A 15,058-nucleotide genomic window follows, 5' to 3' on the forward strand; every position below is an offset into this window, starting at 1 on the left:
CGGGTAAGCTTTAACCGCCGACAGCGAGATTCAAATTCAAATTTAAATGATTTTCTTTGCCGAGCAATTCTCGGAATCCATTCAACTGACATTTTCTACTTATTATGAACATTAAATTTTAACAGATAAAAAGTGCCAGGCAAACAAACGTGCATCAGCGCGATAAGTAACAAATGAGGTTAGAAATCCTTGAAACAGCATCCCAAGCGCCACAGATTAAGCTTAAACGAATGAAAAATCAAATATCTGTGATTTTCGGTAGGATAAATGGAAAATCGGTAGTTTTAGGGCGGTCATCTGTGAATCGGTAGGCATATAAAAAATCGGTAGGAATACAGATAAATCGGTATTTCTGGTCACTCTGCGTTCAAGGCCAATGCGTTTTGTTTACCGACAAATGTGCCATTCGTCGGCAAACGGAAGACGCAGCAGCTGCACGCCTTTCCACAACACAATAATCCGGCGTTTTGTTTCCCCGCTGTATGCGCTGTGAAACAGCTTTGATACCACGACGGGCAGACGCTGCACGGCTTCAAGATTGAGTCTCCTAGCATGGTCTCAACCCGTGGCCACCACACGAAGTACAAATTCAGCGATGGCGAAAAGGTGCTCTGCTACGAGCCGGATCCGACCAAAGCGAAGGTCCTGTACGACTCGAAGGTAAGCGCGTGCGGAAGGTGACTGACTGATTGCCATTTTGGTGATACTACTGGCCATTTCGTTCCATTGTGAAGGTGCTGGAAGTTTCCGAGGGAAAGGACAAGCGGGGCCGACGCATCGTCGAGTATTTGATACACTTCCAGGGCTGGAACTCGTCCTGGGATCGGAAGGTTAGCGAGGACTTCATCCTGAAGGACACGGAAGAGAATCGCCAGCTGCAGAAGGATTTGGCGGAAAAATCACAGCTTTACCAGTGAGTAGAGGGAATGCTCGGTCGTGTGACGGGTTGAATTACCGCTTTTGTAATTTGTCTTTCCGGCGTATGTGCCTCGCTCGCCAGAGGTGGTTATCTGTATCGAAAGGAGCGAAAGAAACAACGCGCCAAAAGCTTGACGGATCGAATCGAAAGCTTGACGAGTGCAAAGACGCAATCCATCAATCCCTCGTCGGAGGACGGAAGCTCGTGCAGTAACGGTTTTAGCAGGGACGAACATGAATACCATATTGATGGTAAGTGTAGTAGAGTGTGCCCGCGAATGCAACCGAAACACGTGAGCAAAGCAATTAAAAGCACGCTTTAAATGCTTTCCAGACATGGATGAATACTACAGCAGCTCGGTCGAGAGCTCGCACGAGGAGGAAAAGGTGTACCTGCAAGCGGGCTGCAAGTTCCGCAAGCATCTCGACCTCGACCAGCATCTGATCGTGTCCGGCACGATGCTGGTGGAGCTGCCGGCCAAGCAGCCGGTGGTGACGATACTGGAAGATTTCGTGCGCTACTACACCATCCGCCAGCTGTTTGAGTGCGGCCATCAGGAGCAAACAAAGTCCCGCCGACGGAACAGCTCAGCCGTACGCACCGAGCACAAGGTACGCGACTACGAGCAGATTCGTACGAACGTCGAGCTGTGCAAGGAGGTGGCGGACGGACTGCGCGTGTACTTCGACTTTACGCTGCGAGACTACCTGCTGTATCCGCAGGAAAAACCACAAGCTCAGATCGTCCTGGCGGAGGAGAATCTGCGCAGCTTCACGTACATTGCATCGCGCAACCTGTCCGTTGACATGCTGACCGTTAAGCTCGACTCGCCCACGGCCGACGTGCATCAGCCGCTGAGCGAACATTCCGACCAGCAGTCGTCATCGGCAACCTCGGCGGAGGAACGCCGTCGGCGTCGATTGCGCTCGCACAAAAACGAGGAGAACGAGTTTGTGCTGGACTTTGGAGCGCTGCAGCAAAGTACGGCCCAGCAGCAGCAGCAGCAGCAGCAGCAGCAGCAGCAGCAAGGACAGCACATACAGCCGAGCTTGGCGGTAGAGTATGGGGGCGACCTTTCGCCGTTCGGTTCAAGCTTGAACATTCTGCGCTCCATCATACCGCAGAATGTGACCATCTCACGGGAAGCCAAAGAGGTGCTGGACGATGTGTTTCGGTGGCGCATCCTGCCGTCGAATGCACCGGCCGAGCCGTCCATGATCTATGGCGCCGTACATCTGGCACGGCTAATCGTCAAGCTGCCGGAGTTTCTGTCCGCGACCGCCATGGCTGACGACAAGCTGAAGCTGTTGCTCAAGTTTTTGGACATATTTGCCGAGTTTATCGAGGAGCACGAGGAATGGTTTGGCAAGCAGTTTTACTTCAGCCTAAAGGACAACGACATTTGAACCGCTGGCGCCCGTCGATTAGTGGGCGGGTATGTTTGAGCTCTTGCACGTGGATGGGTATTTTTCGAAACGAAACAAATTTTCACGCAAGTGTTTGGAATAAATGTGACCTTAAAAACATAAAATTAAATATTTTTAATTATTTCCGATCCACTCTGTTGTTTTTCACTGTATGTGTATAAATCTCGTGCGGCACGCTGGTTATAGAAACCTTGTTCGAAACGTCAAACGCCAATTTTGTTTGCGAGATAGTTTGTTTACGTTTTGCTGGGGAAATTTGTGTGTTTGCTGCTTCACTTCCTCCTGCACAAAAACTAATATTTTTGTATCGTAAGCAACAGAAAACAGACTAAACATGAGTCCACCAACTACACAGTACGGTATACAAAGTACCGCCGGTGCAGTTCCAGTGAAAAACACAAAGGGTAAGTGTTAAACCGTGCCCCGAACATCCTCGCCGAGGAACCATCCTTCGGTCGCAAGAACTGCTCCTTATGATATTCTGTCGCTTTCTTTAGGTGAAATATCTATGCAAAAGGTGAAAGTGCACCGATATGTGTCAGGAAAACGGCCCGAATACGCACAGTACGCCAGCAGTGACGAAGAGTCGGAAGACGACGATTTCCTGGAGCACCGTCGAGCGAACGAAGAGCAGCAGCAAAGGGAAGAATCGTGAGTAGATTATTACACCTCAGCGTTGACGTGAATGTGCTAAAAAGTCGTTTTTTTTTCTTTCTATAGAGACGACAACGAACTGCCAGACGATGTCGATGATCCCCGTATCCGACGCCTGCAAGCGATTCGGGCCGAAACGCAAGATGACCTGGAACGGGAGCGTAAAGAAAGACACCGGACGATACACGAGCCAGAGCTGGTACAGTCGGACGAAGAGAATGACCGTAGCGATGCCAGCGAGGACAATCGCAGACAGCAGTATAGCGACGATGAGCGGGAACAAGCGAATGCAACCTCCCGCCGGCGACGCATCTCCCTTGGCTCCGAGTCCGAATCGGAGGCCGAGCTGAGCGATTCCGAGATTGAGCGCAGGCGCAACCTGCTGAAAGCGAAAATGCTGCAGCAGAAGCAACGCGAGGAGGAGGAATTGCTGCAGAAGCAGGAGGAGGAAGGCATGTCGGATTCGGAAGAGTCGGAGAGCTCCGAGTACGAGGAGGAAACGGAAAGCGACGAGGAGAACGAACCCCGGCTAAAGCCGCTGTTCGTGCGCAAAAAGGACCGCACGACGATCATTGAAAAGGAGCGCGAAGCCAACCGCCAGAAGCAGCTCGAGTATGAGTCGAAAAAGATGGCCAAAGAACGACGGAAACAGACGCTCCGGCTGGTGGAGGACAGCATTAAGAAGGAGCTGGAAAAGACGAAGGTTGAAAACGAACCGTCGCTGAACGACGTCAACACGGACGACGAGAACGACGAGGTGGAGTATGAGGCGTGGAAGCTGCGCGAACTGAAACGCATCAAGCGGGACCGCGAAGAGAAGGAACAGTAAGTATCGAGGGGGAGACGCTCGTTTAACAGTGCCCAGAATTGAACCTAACCGACCGTCTGGCGTCTCTTGTTACAGGATCGAGAAGGAAAAGCAGGAAATCGAGCGACTGCGCAACATGACGGAAGAGGAACGCCGGCAGGAGCTGCGCAACAACCCGAAACAGGTGACGAACAAGAACGTGAAGGGCAAGTACAAGTTCCTGCAGAAGTACTACCATCGCGGTGCCTTCTACCTCGACGAGGAGGACGACGTGTACAAGCAGGACTTCTCGGCCCCGACGCTGGAGGACCATTTCGACAAGACGATCCTGCCGAAGGTGATGCAGGTGAAGAACTTTGGCCGTTGTGGTCGCACCAAGTACACGCATCTGGTCGACCAGGACACGACCAAGTTCGACTCGCCGTGGGTAGCGGACACGGCCAACACGACCATCTTCCACTCCGAGCGGGCTGGTGGCATGAAGCAGGTGTTCGAGAAGCCTTCGCTTTATCGCAAAAAGCGCGATGCGTAGAGTTTTATTTCGAGCACTTCAAATTCAACCGATCTTGTTTTCATAATAATGCGTGTATAACTTTAAGATAGTGTAAGCAATAAATATGAAATAAATAAATCTAATAGGATGTAGCATAGAAGTGAACTCACTCACTGTGCGTTGTTGTCCAGCACGATGAACTGCATGGTGGGGAAGTATTTTTCGAGCACGTGAAACAAACTAACGATTCCACAGTCGAATAGTTGCTGCAGGGAGAAAAGACATACAAAAATGCATTAAATAAATGTGAAGTTTATGTTGAGTTTCGATATGCTGCTCACCTCAAACGTCTTATCCAACTGTACTAGCTTACAGTTATCGCAATAAAGGAAGCAAAGGAACAGAATTAGATAGGCCAGCTGCCGCTGTTTCTCATTCATCTCTATTTCCGCACCCTCTTCGTTGACGATATGAACGTTAACCGCATTTATGTCATCGATGTTGAAAGGCTTCTGAAGCAGAACAAACGCATTGAAATGAGATTATTAAAATGTGGTAAAAATTGAGGATTGTATGATTTATAACGACTAGTTTGAAAATGTAAAGCTTGTTCGAAAACCGAAGCATGACCATCATCGAATTCGAAACTTCATCCGCTTCGGCTCCTCTTCGGCACCGCACGTTTACTTCTTGGCCAATCGCTGGCGACCAAATCAGAATCATTGCCACCGGTGCATTTGTGTGCGTGTACCACCAGAAGAAGAAAAAAAAAACCGTCCTACATAGCGGCTTTTCTGACCTGGGCCTGTTGTTTATGGTGGGTGCAATAATAATCGGCACAGCGGCAACATAAGTTCAGTGCAAACACAACCCGCTCCCAGTTAATCACTGTCAGCCAGCACAATTCGGTGTGCATCAGCGGTCCGATTGATTTGGAGGCGTGCTCGAGACACAACACGGCTACGTGGACATAACGCACCATTCGACATTTTTTGTGCGTGAGGATGATTCCGCGGGCAGCTGAGAGGTTGCTGGTGCTGGTGGGGCTGCTACTCTTCGTCACCGGCTCCTCGCAAGCGCTGTACTCATCGTCCGATGATGTCGTGGCACTGACGACGGCCAACTTCGACCGCACCGTGGTGAAAAGCGACGAGGTGTGGGTGGTCGAGTTTTACGCTCCCTTCTGTGGCCACTGTCGCAATCTGGTGCCGGAGTACAAGAAGGCCGCCACCGCACTGAAGGGCGTCATCAAGGTAGGCGGTGTGAACTGCGAGGAAGAGCAGGGTCTCTGCGGGCAGCACGGTGTGCGTGGCTATCCGACCATCAAGATCTTCGGTGCGAACAAACGCTCCCCGGTCGATTACAACGGACAGCGCACGGCCAAGGACATTGCGGAGGCGGCCCTGGCGGAAGCGAAGAAAAAGATCAAGAATGTTCTGGGCGGTGGTGGTAGCAGCAGCAGCGGCGGTAGTGGTAGCAACAGCGGCAGCGGATCCAAGGACGACGTCATCGAGCTGACCGATGCCAACTTCGATAAGCTGGTGCTGCAGAGCGAGGAACCGTGGCTGGTGGAGTTCTACGCACCGTGGTGTGGACACTGCAAAAATCTGGCCCCGCACTGGGCCCGGGCAGCGACCGAGCTGAAGGGCAAGGTGAAGCTGGGCGCACTCGATGCGACCGTGCACCAGCAGAAGATGTCCGAGTACGGTGTGCAGGGTTTCCCGACGATCAAGTACTTCCCGGCGGGCACCAAGGATCGCAACTCGGCCGAAGACTACAACGGTGGCCGCACATCGTCCGACATCGTGAACTGGGCGCAAGACAAGTACACGGAGGACATCCCCAGCCCGGAAATCGTGCAGCTCACCTCGGAGCAGGTGGCCCGGGACACGTGCGAAAAGAAGCCGCTGTGCGTGGTGTCCGTGCTGCCGCACATTCTCGACTGCAATGCCGACTGCCGCAACGGATATCTGAAGATTCTGCAGGAGATGGGTGACAAGTACAAGAAGAAGGAATGGGGCTGGCTGTGGACGGAGGGTGGCGCACAGCTCGACCTGGAATCGACGCTGGACATCGGCGGATTTGGCTATCCCGCCATGGCGGTGGTGAACCTGAAGAAGATGAAGTACTCGCTGCTGCGCGGCTCGTTCTCGAAGGATGGCATCAACGAGTTTTTGCGCGACCTTTCGTTCGGCCGGGGCCACACCGCACCGGTGAAGGGTGCCGAGCTGCCAAAGATTCACACGGTCGAGCCGTGGGACGGCAAGGACGGACAGCTGCCGGTGGAGGAGGATATCGATCTTTCGGATGTCGATCTGGACGAGAAGGATGAGCTGTAAAAAAAAGGCCAGACTACTGCCAGAGCAAAACTCGGATGTGGGATGATGGTTTTCCCATCCTTGCGATATCTTCCCATGGAAGCGCTTCGTGTGCTTTAGTTCGTAAGATTAGAGGAGCCGGAATGGACGGGTTATAAACGGCCAAGTGCGCACACGAACACAACACGCTCATACAAAGTAACAGTCATTTGCATGTACCACTTACAGAACTAATTGATACCATTCCCAGGTCAGCTGAATTAGCCGAGATTTAGTTTGTTAGGGAGCGGGGAAATGGTACGACGTTGAAATCCGTGTAATTTTCATTTTAAAATTACCGAAATAAGTGAAATGAAAATAAAGAACTGATAGGAAACTAAGAGTAATTGTTCTTCCTTTACAATAGCATGCATGTCCGCACTTACCGCTTCATCCTGCTCCCGGTCGATCGAGGCACAACCGAACGTGACCGTCGCGATCCCGCCCAGCTCGGGCAGCTCGTCCGAGATGCACGCCACCAGCTGACACACTTGCCGCAGCTTCTGAACGTGCAGCTTGTCGATGATCGGCAGGATCAGATTGTTCAGGCACATCTCCCTAGCATTCAGCCGTATCTTGTCAAGCAGCTGCAGATGCTTTAGCTTGTTCTTCATTTTCATCACTTCGGAGCCCTTCAGTCCTGGCGGCATGCGTCGCAGTTGCTCTTGGGTGCGCACAATTTTGCCCATCAGCTCATCCGTCTCCACCACCATTAATCGGGGTTCGGAATATTGGGATCGTTCTTGTCCGATGGTAGTATTGTGCTCTTGCTGGTATTCTGCAAGGATGGTTTCCGCATGGACTATACGAGTCGCGATTGATCTTTCATGCAGCTCGAGTGATTTGATTTGTTCGTCCAATTCGTGGACGTTTGCGGATGGCTCTTCTTCCGTAGGTTTAAATCTATTACCCACTTCCTCAACCGACGCAATTCCATGTCGAATGGACTCACAACACGTGGTCCAACAGTCGATCAGCTTTTTGGTAGTGGGAGACGATAGACCTGTTGCTGTCATCAAACAACTATTACCACGATGATCATCGTTCCAACGTTCCCATGCAAATTGCAACTTGTGGTAGGCTTCTGTAAGCTGCTTTACGCAATCATACATTCGTTTTCTATTCTGGACAACGTTTTCCAGTATGGTTTTCAGTTCTTCCTGCAAGCGTAATCTATCGGATTTGAGTTGTTCTTCGGTTGGCAGGGGGACATCAGTTTCTAACTGATGAATGAAATCTACCAATGATGCGTGATGTGCTTGCAGCCGTAATTTGTGGTTTTTAACTTTTATAAACTGTTCAGCAAGTTTGGGCAGCTCTGCAATTTTTATGCTAGATGTAAATAAAAAAGGGGATAGTTTAGTCTGGGCAATTAGCACATACAAACCAAATCCAGTCAAATGAAACGAAAAAAAGCTTGCCCTCCCCGACGGGGAATCGAACCCCGGTCTCCCGCGTGACAGGCGGGGATACTGACCACTATACTATCGAGGACTTGAAACAATGAGCCGTTAGAGCGCTATTTAAACTACAGTTACTCACATGATGAACAACTCCAAACAGTTTTAGAAAATTAGATCCTTTTGCGTTATGAATAATGTTACTTGAATCTAACTTCTAAATATCAACTAATGGGACTAAGAAGATCACAAGGTTCATGGGCCAGATTCATTGATGCAAAAAATCAAATTTCATTACATCAATACTCAGACCTGTTTAGAATTAATGCCTCTTTCATTTTGTTAATTTTCAGCGAGAAATACATACGATATGACTGTATTTTCCTCAATATTGTATGTAACTGAATAGCAAACCGAATACATCTGTCTAACAACTAAGAAAGGTAGGCAAAAAAACTGGAAAAAATATTTCTCCTCCCCGACGGGGAATCGAACCCCGGTCTCCCGCGTGACAGGCGGGGATACTGACCACTATACTATCGAGGATATATTCTAACACTCGATTCACGCACTTTTTGAAACCACCCCCCTACTTTCTAACATTTCCACCCTTACTGCATGCGTTGCGCAATAGGGGTGAGTAGCAACATGACGTTTCTATTGTGTACATTTTCCCCAACCCATCACATCCTCGATAGTATAGTGGTCAGTATCCCCGCCTGTCACGCGGGAGACCGGGGTTCGATTCCCCGTCGGGGAGGAAAAACCTTTTTTTTCCTTGCTATTAAGAATTTATAGAAATGGATGAGCAGTGAATTTTAAACAACCGTTAAACCAAAGCTGCTACGCTATTCACGAAAATCTTTTATAACAAACTCGTATAACATTATGAGGAGGTAAAATTTGATCCCATTGCATGTCTAATACTTATCTTCATAACCATTACTTAAAAACATGAATGGTATAACATCTTTACACTTACCTCGGTACTGGGACGTTACTTGCACTGCGAACGTGATCGAGTTCTGCCATCAGCTCTGCTTTGCTGTTAAAAAGTTGTTCCAAACGTTCACGGACCGACTTCAACTCCTGTGCAGCACGAATTTGGCTCACCATATGCTGAACGATACGGTTTACTTTTACCACAGTGTCCTCGTAATTCGTGGCGGTACCGCTACTTAGCACTTGCGTTACACTGTCCCGAAAGAAGCTGTTCAAACTTGAACGCAAACGTGCATTATTCAGTACGATATATGAGAATGGTAGATCGGCACGCATCTGTCCGATCAGCTGCTGCACACGCAAAGCACTGTCCAGCGTTTTAAATATCGCGGTACAAGAGAATCCATCGATCCATTTTTGACCGCTGCCAGCCTCTAGCATACGATCGTAGACAAAACCGAGAAAGTTTTCGCGAGCATTTGCATCCAGTTGTTCTTCCACAGCAAATTTTACCGCTGCAATGGCTTCCAGCTCGGCGAAAGGGACCGCACCGATGGCAGAAAACTCATGCCAAATCTTTTGCTGAAGCTTTGCAATTGTATCTTCAACGTTGGCTATGGCCATTGATGCTCGTACGATTCTTTTGAGGTTGTTGTGCAGCTGACTTAAAATGTCGTCCAAAAGAGGATCGCTGTTGAGTGTGTTATCATTAGCGAGATCATTCAGCAAATGGAGATTTTCCATAGCAATGCGTTTTTCATTTGCAGCTCGTTGCACATGCTCTTCAGCAGATTGAATATCGATCGTCAATGATTGAGCGTGGGTTTGAAGATTACTGAAAACATGTGTGAAATTAATGATCGCCCACTGAAAATTGTTCATTTGTACCGATAGCAACTCTTACCTTATATAGAGCTGCTTGTCGTCTTCGTCGCTTAGCTTACTGAACAGCACCAACGATTGATTGTTAGCAACGGCACACCGTGCAATCTGCATTTCAAACTCCATCGAATCTGTTGCATCCAACTGATTCAAAATGTGCTCAATCTCTTTAACGTGCTCAATCAGCTCCTCTAGCTTGGCCTCACACGTTTGCTGCACCTCCAACTGCATACTCAATTGAACTAATTCTGCCTGCAACTGATCCAGCATGTTTTCAAGCTCATTGCACGTTACATCTACCTTTGCTGCGACAATTTCCCGAACCATTGCTATGGCTGTATCCGTATCATGAACCATTCGTTGCGCTAGTAGCTGCTCCTTTTCATTCGAAACCGATTGCAACAGCCGTTTCAGCTGGTTTCCCTGATCCTTGTAGCGTTGCACCTGCCGGGACTGTACGGTGGCAATCATCTGCTGTAGCATCTTTTTCAACTGATCATACTTGGCCGTCTCTTTGAGCCGTTCCTCCAGCTCCGCTATCATCGGTCGGAAGTCTTTGAGCTGCGTGGCCAGATATTTCCGCCGCATTTCCAGCTTGAAGTCGTCTTGCGTTCTCTGCCGGTTGCTATACTGCCGGCAGAGCAGACAGTCGGACAGGATGGCCCAAAGCGTTGCCGGGCTTACGATCTGCTGGCGGAAGCGACGTTGCGAGAGCAGCAGATTGAGGTTAGGATACTTGGCAGTGCCGTAAAACAGCCCCGGACACAGCAGGCAGAATTCTTCGATCGTAATTTTCAGTGCACCGTCGATGCGAATAATTCCACCGTGCTTGACGCTGCGCCGCAGCGTAAATCCTTTGCCATCGAATGAAGCGCTTTTGGTGTAGCGCAGGTGCCGGAATGGGTCCGTTGCCGTTTTCACACGCACGGCGACAGAATTTTCCGCGATAACGCCAAACAGTGGCACGTCTTGGCTAAAAAACCAGGGCAGGATGCCGAGGGCCGTAACGTTGAGCAGACTGGTCGAAGGTTGGACGAGTATCGTTTCCTGCGTGCCGTCTTCCGCGGTGCAGGTTATCTGAAAATCAACGATAAAACACTGATTATTAACACTCAATCCCGAATGGAGCGTAGTTTTTTGGCGTTACCCCGATTATATGCATGATTTCGATAAGAAATAAACTATCAACGAATAAATTAAGCGCACTAAATACTAAACTATGCAAGACGCCAACGAGCAGAGCCGCTTGTGGAGCAAACGTATTGAGATGGATTCGCAGAACTGGGGAACAATAGGAAAAACCGTTACGAAATCCTTCGCAAACAGAAACATTTAAAGTCACAGTTATCAAAATTACACCTACCTAACTTTTTCCTCATTTACTTGCAAAATTATCTTAATTTATGCCAATTTAGTAATGAAAATTATTTTTCTAAAATTTCCAACAGTTTAAGCAGTAAAATATTCAAAATAAAACGTACTTTTCCATAATTTCCATAATCTACAGGGTGACAGGGTAAATAATTTCCCTTCACACCATCGCTACATAAACCTTGGGCAGTTTTGACGTTTTTGCGAAGAGCTGTTTTCAAAACAAACAACACGTACTGCATACGAATCGCCGCGTACGCAAACAAACCGTGCTTGGCGAAACAATTGTGCAAAGAACCACACTAAATAAGCATCGTGCTTCAGAAATAATGAAACGGAAAAGCATACAGCGTGCGTGATGGAAACGAACACCGTGCAGACGGTCACGCTCACGAACAGTATTATCGGCGTGGGCATCCTTTCTATGCCCTTTTGCTTCCAGAGGGTAAGTGTTGAGATAATGTGGATTTGCTGGGGATTTCCGGTTCTCACCATGCTGCTTTATCGCTGTTGCTGTTTCAGTGCGGAATTGTGCTGTCAATAGTGCTTCTACTGCTTAGCAGCTATGTTACCCGGTTGGTGTGCAGCTACATGGTTAAATCGGCCATCATTTCGAGACGCAAAAACTTTGAACAAATAGGTAAATGGCACGGTTAAGCGCACAAAACGCACCAAACTAAAGTAGTGTGTGCATTGTTTTTTCAGCATTTTATGCGTTCGGCTCTGCTGGGAAGCTACTCGTAGAGCTATGCGTCGTTGGCTACCTGTTGGGCACGTGCATTGCCTACTTCGTCGTGGTCGGTGACCTTGGCCCTCAAATCACGGCGAAAATACTGTCCATGCGCGAAAGCGATGGGCTTCGAACGTGGGTTATGATAGTCGTCACTATCGTATGCATCATTCCGCTAGGCATGCTGCGAAACGTGGACAGTTTGGCGTCCGTTTGCACCGCTTCGCTAGGGTTCTACCTTTGCCTGGTGCTGAAGGTGGTTTCGGAATCGAGCGTAAAGTTTCACCCCGGCTGGTTCGACCGGCTGGACCTGTGGAACTGGGGCGGCATATTGCAGTGTATGCCGATTTTTACCATGGCTCTATCCTGCCAGATGTAAGTGCACTGTGGACGGGGAGGCAATCCCCGGTAATAATGAGCAGGTTTAACCATCCTGTCTATTGTTTTTTGTAGGCAAATATTTGAAGTGTACGCTACGATGCCCACCACCTCGCTGGATAAGATGAGTCGCGTCATCCGACAGTCGACCAACATCTGCACGATGATCTACGTGGCGATCGGATTCTTCGGGTACGTCGCGTTCAACGGGCACCGGTTTTCCGGTAACATTCTGGTCGATTTTACCCCATCGTTTGCGAGCGACATCATCAAGATGGGCTTTGTGCTGTCGGTGGCGTTCAGCTTTCCGCTTGCGATCTTCCCCTGCCGGGTGAGCCTTTACTCGCTGCTGTACAAGCGTGCGTCCGACGGGCACATGTACATACCGGAGTCCAAGTTCCGGCCGCTAACGATAGCGATCGTGGTCGTGGCGCTTGTGTTCGGTTTGCTCATACCATCGATCGAGGTGGTGATTGGGCTGGTCGGCTCCACGATCGGTGTGGCAATATGCTTGATCATACCGGCCGCCTGCTACATGACGATTTGCAAAACCAACATAAGCGAAAAGCAGCTCGCCCAGGTCATGATTGCGTTTGGGTTCATCATCATGGTGCTGGGAACGTACGCTAATTTGCAGGCCGCCGGAGAGCGTACGCCGGAGCGACATGAGCATGAGCCAACCGTTGTGCCGGCAGCACTGGAAAAGCTCGTAGGGAAACCGCCGGCTCCGCTAGTACCCGGAAGAATGGCAGACGATCCAAAACCGCAAGCACCGGCCCCACCACCCGTGTTACCGGTGGAATCGGTAACGGAGAAGGTAATACCAAAGATAGAGCTACCGGTAGAGGCTGCTGTAAAGGAAAACCCGGAACAGCCGAGTAATGTTGAGACGGAAGTCAAAAAACCCCTGCCAGAGGGTAAACGAGCCGATGGAGCCAACGTCGAACCAAGCGCCGTAGAGGAAAAGCACAAAGATCCCCCGGTAGCGATCAATAACGAGGCGATACTGAAGGAAGAGCACGAAATAGCGGTGGAGGAGAAGGAAAAAATTGCGAAGGAAATTACCGAGCTGAAGAATGCCAAAAAGGTACTCCAAGCCGAGGTGGAAAACATCAAGGAAGAGCTGGTGAAGAAAAACAAAGAGACGGAACAATTGGTGCTAAAGAAACTGGACGAGATTGTGGTGAAAATAGGCGAGAAAAAGGTTAGCATCGATTCGCAGGAAGTGGGCACGAAGGTGGAAGGTGATGGTGGTGGTGCTGCTGCTGTTGCTCCATCGAAAGACGTGCTTCCTGAACCCGATGCAGGCGGAAAGAGGGACTACGGTGCAAAGATTCCGAACGATCCGATCGTGAAGCTACTGAAAGCTGGCGGAAACAATAAAACTATCCTTCAAGCGGGACGCGATGCTGCAGCAAACGGTACGGTGGATAGAGAGCGGAACGTTCCAGCACCGGACGTCGATCGGCTGCCGGTCGAGGGTGCAGGGGCCGGTGAGATACCCGCCGAACAAGCGACCGAAACACTCGCTAAGCAAGAGCAGAATGGTAGTGACAGCAAGCCACCGGCAGCTCCGGCAGCGGTCGGTAGCGAAAATGAAGCCTCACAAAATGGGGTAGTCGCGCCGAAAGTGGATGCAAATGGAAAGGTCGCCCGTGTGCCCGAACCGAGCGAGGTGAGCGAAACGAAACAGCAACAACAGCCACAGGATGGTGAGATTAAGGAAGATGAAAACGTCCCGCTACCACCGTTACCGGTGGAGGTACCGGCCGATGCACCGGCCGATGTTGCACCGGCCGCTGAGAAACAGCAGCCCCGCAAGCCGGTGGACACGGCGGCTGAGGAAGCAAAGGCAGGAAAACGCGATCTGTTGGCAATGCGCTTGAAGCGCGACGTGGGGAACTCCACTGCGGGCGGGGAGGAAAACTGCCCGAAACGCATCACATAGCCGGGGATGCAGCGGATGGGGATGGAAAGATAGCTAATCTCTACTGAAGGCTCGTCCGGACAGCGGACAAAAAGGAAAAAGGAGACGCTGGGTGGATTACGGTGGGTAATCGGACAGTTCTGACTGAACAATGACTGTGCAATACAGGCATGCGGGGAGACGATGGCTTAGGAGTGGTTAGTTTTTGGAGATCTTTTTACCCTGGGGGAATTGTAGTAGTTAAATCTTGAAAGTATCTATTCCAGAGTATATGAGATATTTAAGTGTTGTTAGCACATAATCGACGCGAGGGAGTGATGTGAAAATAAACTAATTGGTTTCAATGAAATCGAACAACAGAAACAAACGGAGCACAAATTATCGACAGTTATTCTTTATTGAATAGTCCTTTCATCATCGATAATTGTATTGAATTTATACAGAAAACCGTACATCAAGAACAGGCAATTTAATTTTGTTGATGAAGGCATTGTGATTTAGAATGCATCGTCGAAGCTCCACCTAATCGCGAAGGTGGGGGGGGGGGGGGAGGAAACTGTGTAGAGAGTGCCATTTAAACAAAAAACAATTGCTTGTTGTTTGTCCCTTTTTGGGATGGAGTGTTTCAGAAGATCCCTATCGGCCATTTACTTGTGTGTGTGTGTATGTAGTCTTCCCACGCGGTGCATAAGTCCAAAATACAGAAAAAGAAGTTTTTAACCGTTCAATACCCACCACTCAAACCCGTCCTTGTGTGTGATTGCGGCTGG

The 15,058-nt window shown here is 49.5% G+C and overlaps 5 protein-coding genes and 3 non-coding genes across 8 annotated transcripts; 5 read left to right on the forward strand and 3 right to left on the reverse strand.

The window, feature by feature from the left end:
* The first annotated feature begins 384 nt into the window (after positions 1 to 384).
* On the forward strand, positions 385 to 2,450 carry LOC121588187 (protein male-specific lethal-3). Its single transcript, XM_041905868.1, has 4 exons — positions 385 to 660; positions 735 to 913; positions 1,001 to 1,170; positions 1,253 to 2,450. Exons 1-4 carry the CDS (start codon positions 553 to 555, stop codon positions 2,323 to 2,325), a joined length of 1,530 nt encoding a protein of 509 aa, XP_041761802.1. The 5' UTR covers positions 385 to 552; the 3' UTR covers positions 2,326 to 2,450.
* Positions 2,451 to 2,582: 132 nt separating this feature from the next.
* On the forward strand, positions 2,583 to 4,432 carry LOC121588188 (microfibrillar-associated protein 1). Its single transcript, XM_041905869.1, has 4 exons — positions 2,583 to 2,750; positions 2,844 to 2,997; positions 3,067 to 3,825; positions 3,905 to 4,432. The coding sequence occupies exons 1-4, from the start codon at positions 2,681 to 2,683 to the stop codon at positions 4,338 to 4,340; spliced, it is 1,419 nt and encodes a 472-aa protein (XP_041761803.1). The 5' UTR covers positions 2,583 to 2,680; the 3' UTR covers positions 4,341 to 4,432.
* Positions 4,433 to 4,460: 28 nt separating this feature from the next.
* LOC121588186 lies at positions 4,461 to 11,143 on the reverse strand. The gene is made up of 6 exons (XM_041905866.1): positions 11,030 to 11,143; positions 9,905 to 10,959; positions 9,041 to 9,835; positions 7,045 to 7,990; positions 4,643 to 4,813; positions 4,461 to 4,567 (listed from the first exon to the last, which is right to left on the reverse strand). The coding sequence occupies exons 1-6, from the start codon at positions 11,042 to 11,044 to the stop codon at positions 4,472 to 4,474; spliced, it is 3,078 nt and encodes a 1,025-aa protein (XP_041761800.1). The 5' UTR covers positions 11,045 to 11,143; the 3' UTR covers positions 4,461 to 4,471.
* Positions 5,021 to 6,999, forward strand: LOC121588189 (protein disulfide-isomerase A6 homolog). Its single transcript, XM_041905870.1, has one exon. The coding sequence runs from the start codon at positions 5,306 to 5,308 to the stop codon at positions 6,638 to 6,640; it is 1,335 nt and encodes a 444-aa protein (XP_041761804.1). The 5' UTR covers positions 5,021 to 5,305; the 3' UTR covers positions 6,641 to 6,999.
* Trnad-guc lies at positions 8,081 to 8,152 on the reverse strand. The gene has a single exon. It is a non-coding gene; the product is annotated as a tRNA-Asp (tRNA).
* Trnad-guc lies at positions 8,533 to 8,604 on the reverse strand. The gene has a single exon. It is a non-coding gene; the product is annotated as a tRNA-Asp (tRNA).
* Trnad-guc lies at positions 8,747 to 8,818 on the forward strand. Its single transcript has one exon. It is a non-coding gene; the product is annotated as a tRNA-Asp (tRNA).
* Positions 11,144 to 11,479: 336 nt separating the features above from the next.
* LOC121588723 (putative sodium-coupled neutral amino acid transporter 10) lies at positions 11,480 to 14,818 on the forward strand. The gene is made up of 4 exons (XM_041907006.1): positions 11,480 to 11,698; positions 11,776 to 11,893; positions 11,959 to 12,358; positions 12,437 to 14,818. Exons 1-4 carry the CDS (start codon positions 11,612 to 11,614, stop codon positions 14,307 to 14,309), a joined length of 2,478 nt encoding a protein of 825 aa, XP_041762940.1. The 5' UTR covers positions 11,480 to 11,611; the 3' UTR covers positions 14,310 to 14,818.
* The last annotated feature ends 240 nt before the right edge of the window (positions 14,819 to 15,058 follow it).

The sequence above is a fragment of the Anopheles merus genome, chromosome 2R (assembly GCF_017562075.2).
Source record: "Anopheles merus strain MAF chromosome 2R, AmerM5.1, whole genome shotgun sequence".
Taxonomy (NCBI): Eukaryota; Metazoa; Arthropoda; class Insecta; order Diptera; family Culicidae; genus Anopheles; species Anopheles merus.

What these genes read in the sequence shown, in the direction of transcription:
- LOC121588187 (XM_041905868.1), top strand. Translation starts at nt 553, where the DNA reads ATGGTCTCAACCCGTGGCCACCACACGAAGTACAAATTCAGCGATGGC. An exon ending in GAAAAATCACAGCTTTACCA is followed by an intron (nt 914 to 1,000) that starts GTGAGTAGAGGG and finishes CTCGCTCGCCAG; the next exon opens with AGGTGGTTATCTGTATCGAA. An exon ending in ACATGAATACCATATTGATG is followed by an intron (nt 1,171 to 1,252) that starts GTAAGTGTAGTA and finishes AATGCTTTCCAG; the next exon opens with ACATGGATGAATACTACAGC.
- LOC121588188 (XM_041905869.1), top strand. Translation starts at nt 2,681, where the DNA reads ATGAGTCCACCAACTACACAGTACGGTATACAAAGTACCGCCGGTGCA. An exon ending in CAGCAGCAAAGGGAAGAATC is followed by an intron (nt 2,998 to 3,066) that starts GTGAGTAGATTA and finishes TTCTTTCTATAG; the next exon opens with AGACGACAACGAACTGCCAG. An exon ending in GACCGCGAAGAGAAGGAACA is followed by an intron (nt 3,826 to 3,904) that starts GTAAGTATCGAG and finishes CTCTTGTTACAG; the next exon opens with GATCGAGAAGGAAAAGCAGG.
- LOC121588189 (XM_041905870.1), top strand. Translation starts at nt 5,306, where the DNA reads ATGATTCCGCGGGCAGCTGAGAGGTTGCTGGTGCTGGTGGGGCTGCTA.
- LOC121588186 (XM_041905866.1), bottom strand. An exon ending in ACCGGGAGCAGGATGAAGCG is followed by an intron (nt 4,814 to 7,044) that starts GTAAGTGCGGAC and finishes GTTCTGCTTCAG; the next exon opens with AAGCCTTTCAACATCGATGA. An exon ending in AGTTGGATAAGACGTTTGAG is followed by an intron (nt 4,568 to 4,642) that starts GTGAGCAGCATA and finishes TTCTCCCTGCAG; the next exon opens with CAACTATTCGACTGTGGAAT.
- LOC121588723 (XM_041907006.1), top strand. Translation starts at nt 11,612, where the DNA reads ATGGAAACGAACACCGTGCAGACGGTCACGCTCACGAACAGTATTATC. An exon ending in TGCCCTTTTGCTTCCAGAGG is followed by an intron (nt 11,699 to 11,775) that starts GTAAGTGTTGAG and finishes TTGCTGTTTCAG; the next exon opens with TGCGGAATTGTGCTGTCAAT. An exon ending in CAAAAACTTTGAACAAATAG is followed by an intron (nt 11,894 to 11,958) that starts GTAAATGGCACG and finishes TTGTTTTTTCAG; the next exon opens with CATTTTATGCGTTCGGCTCT.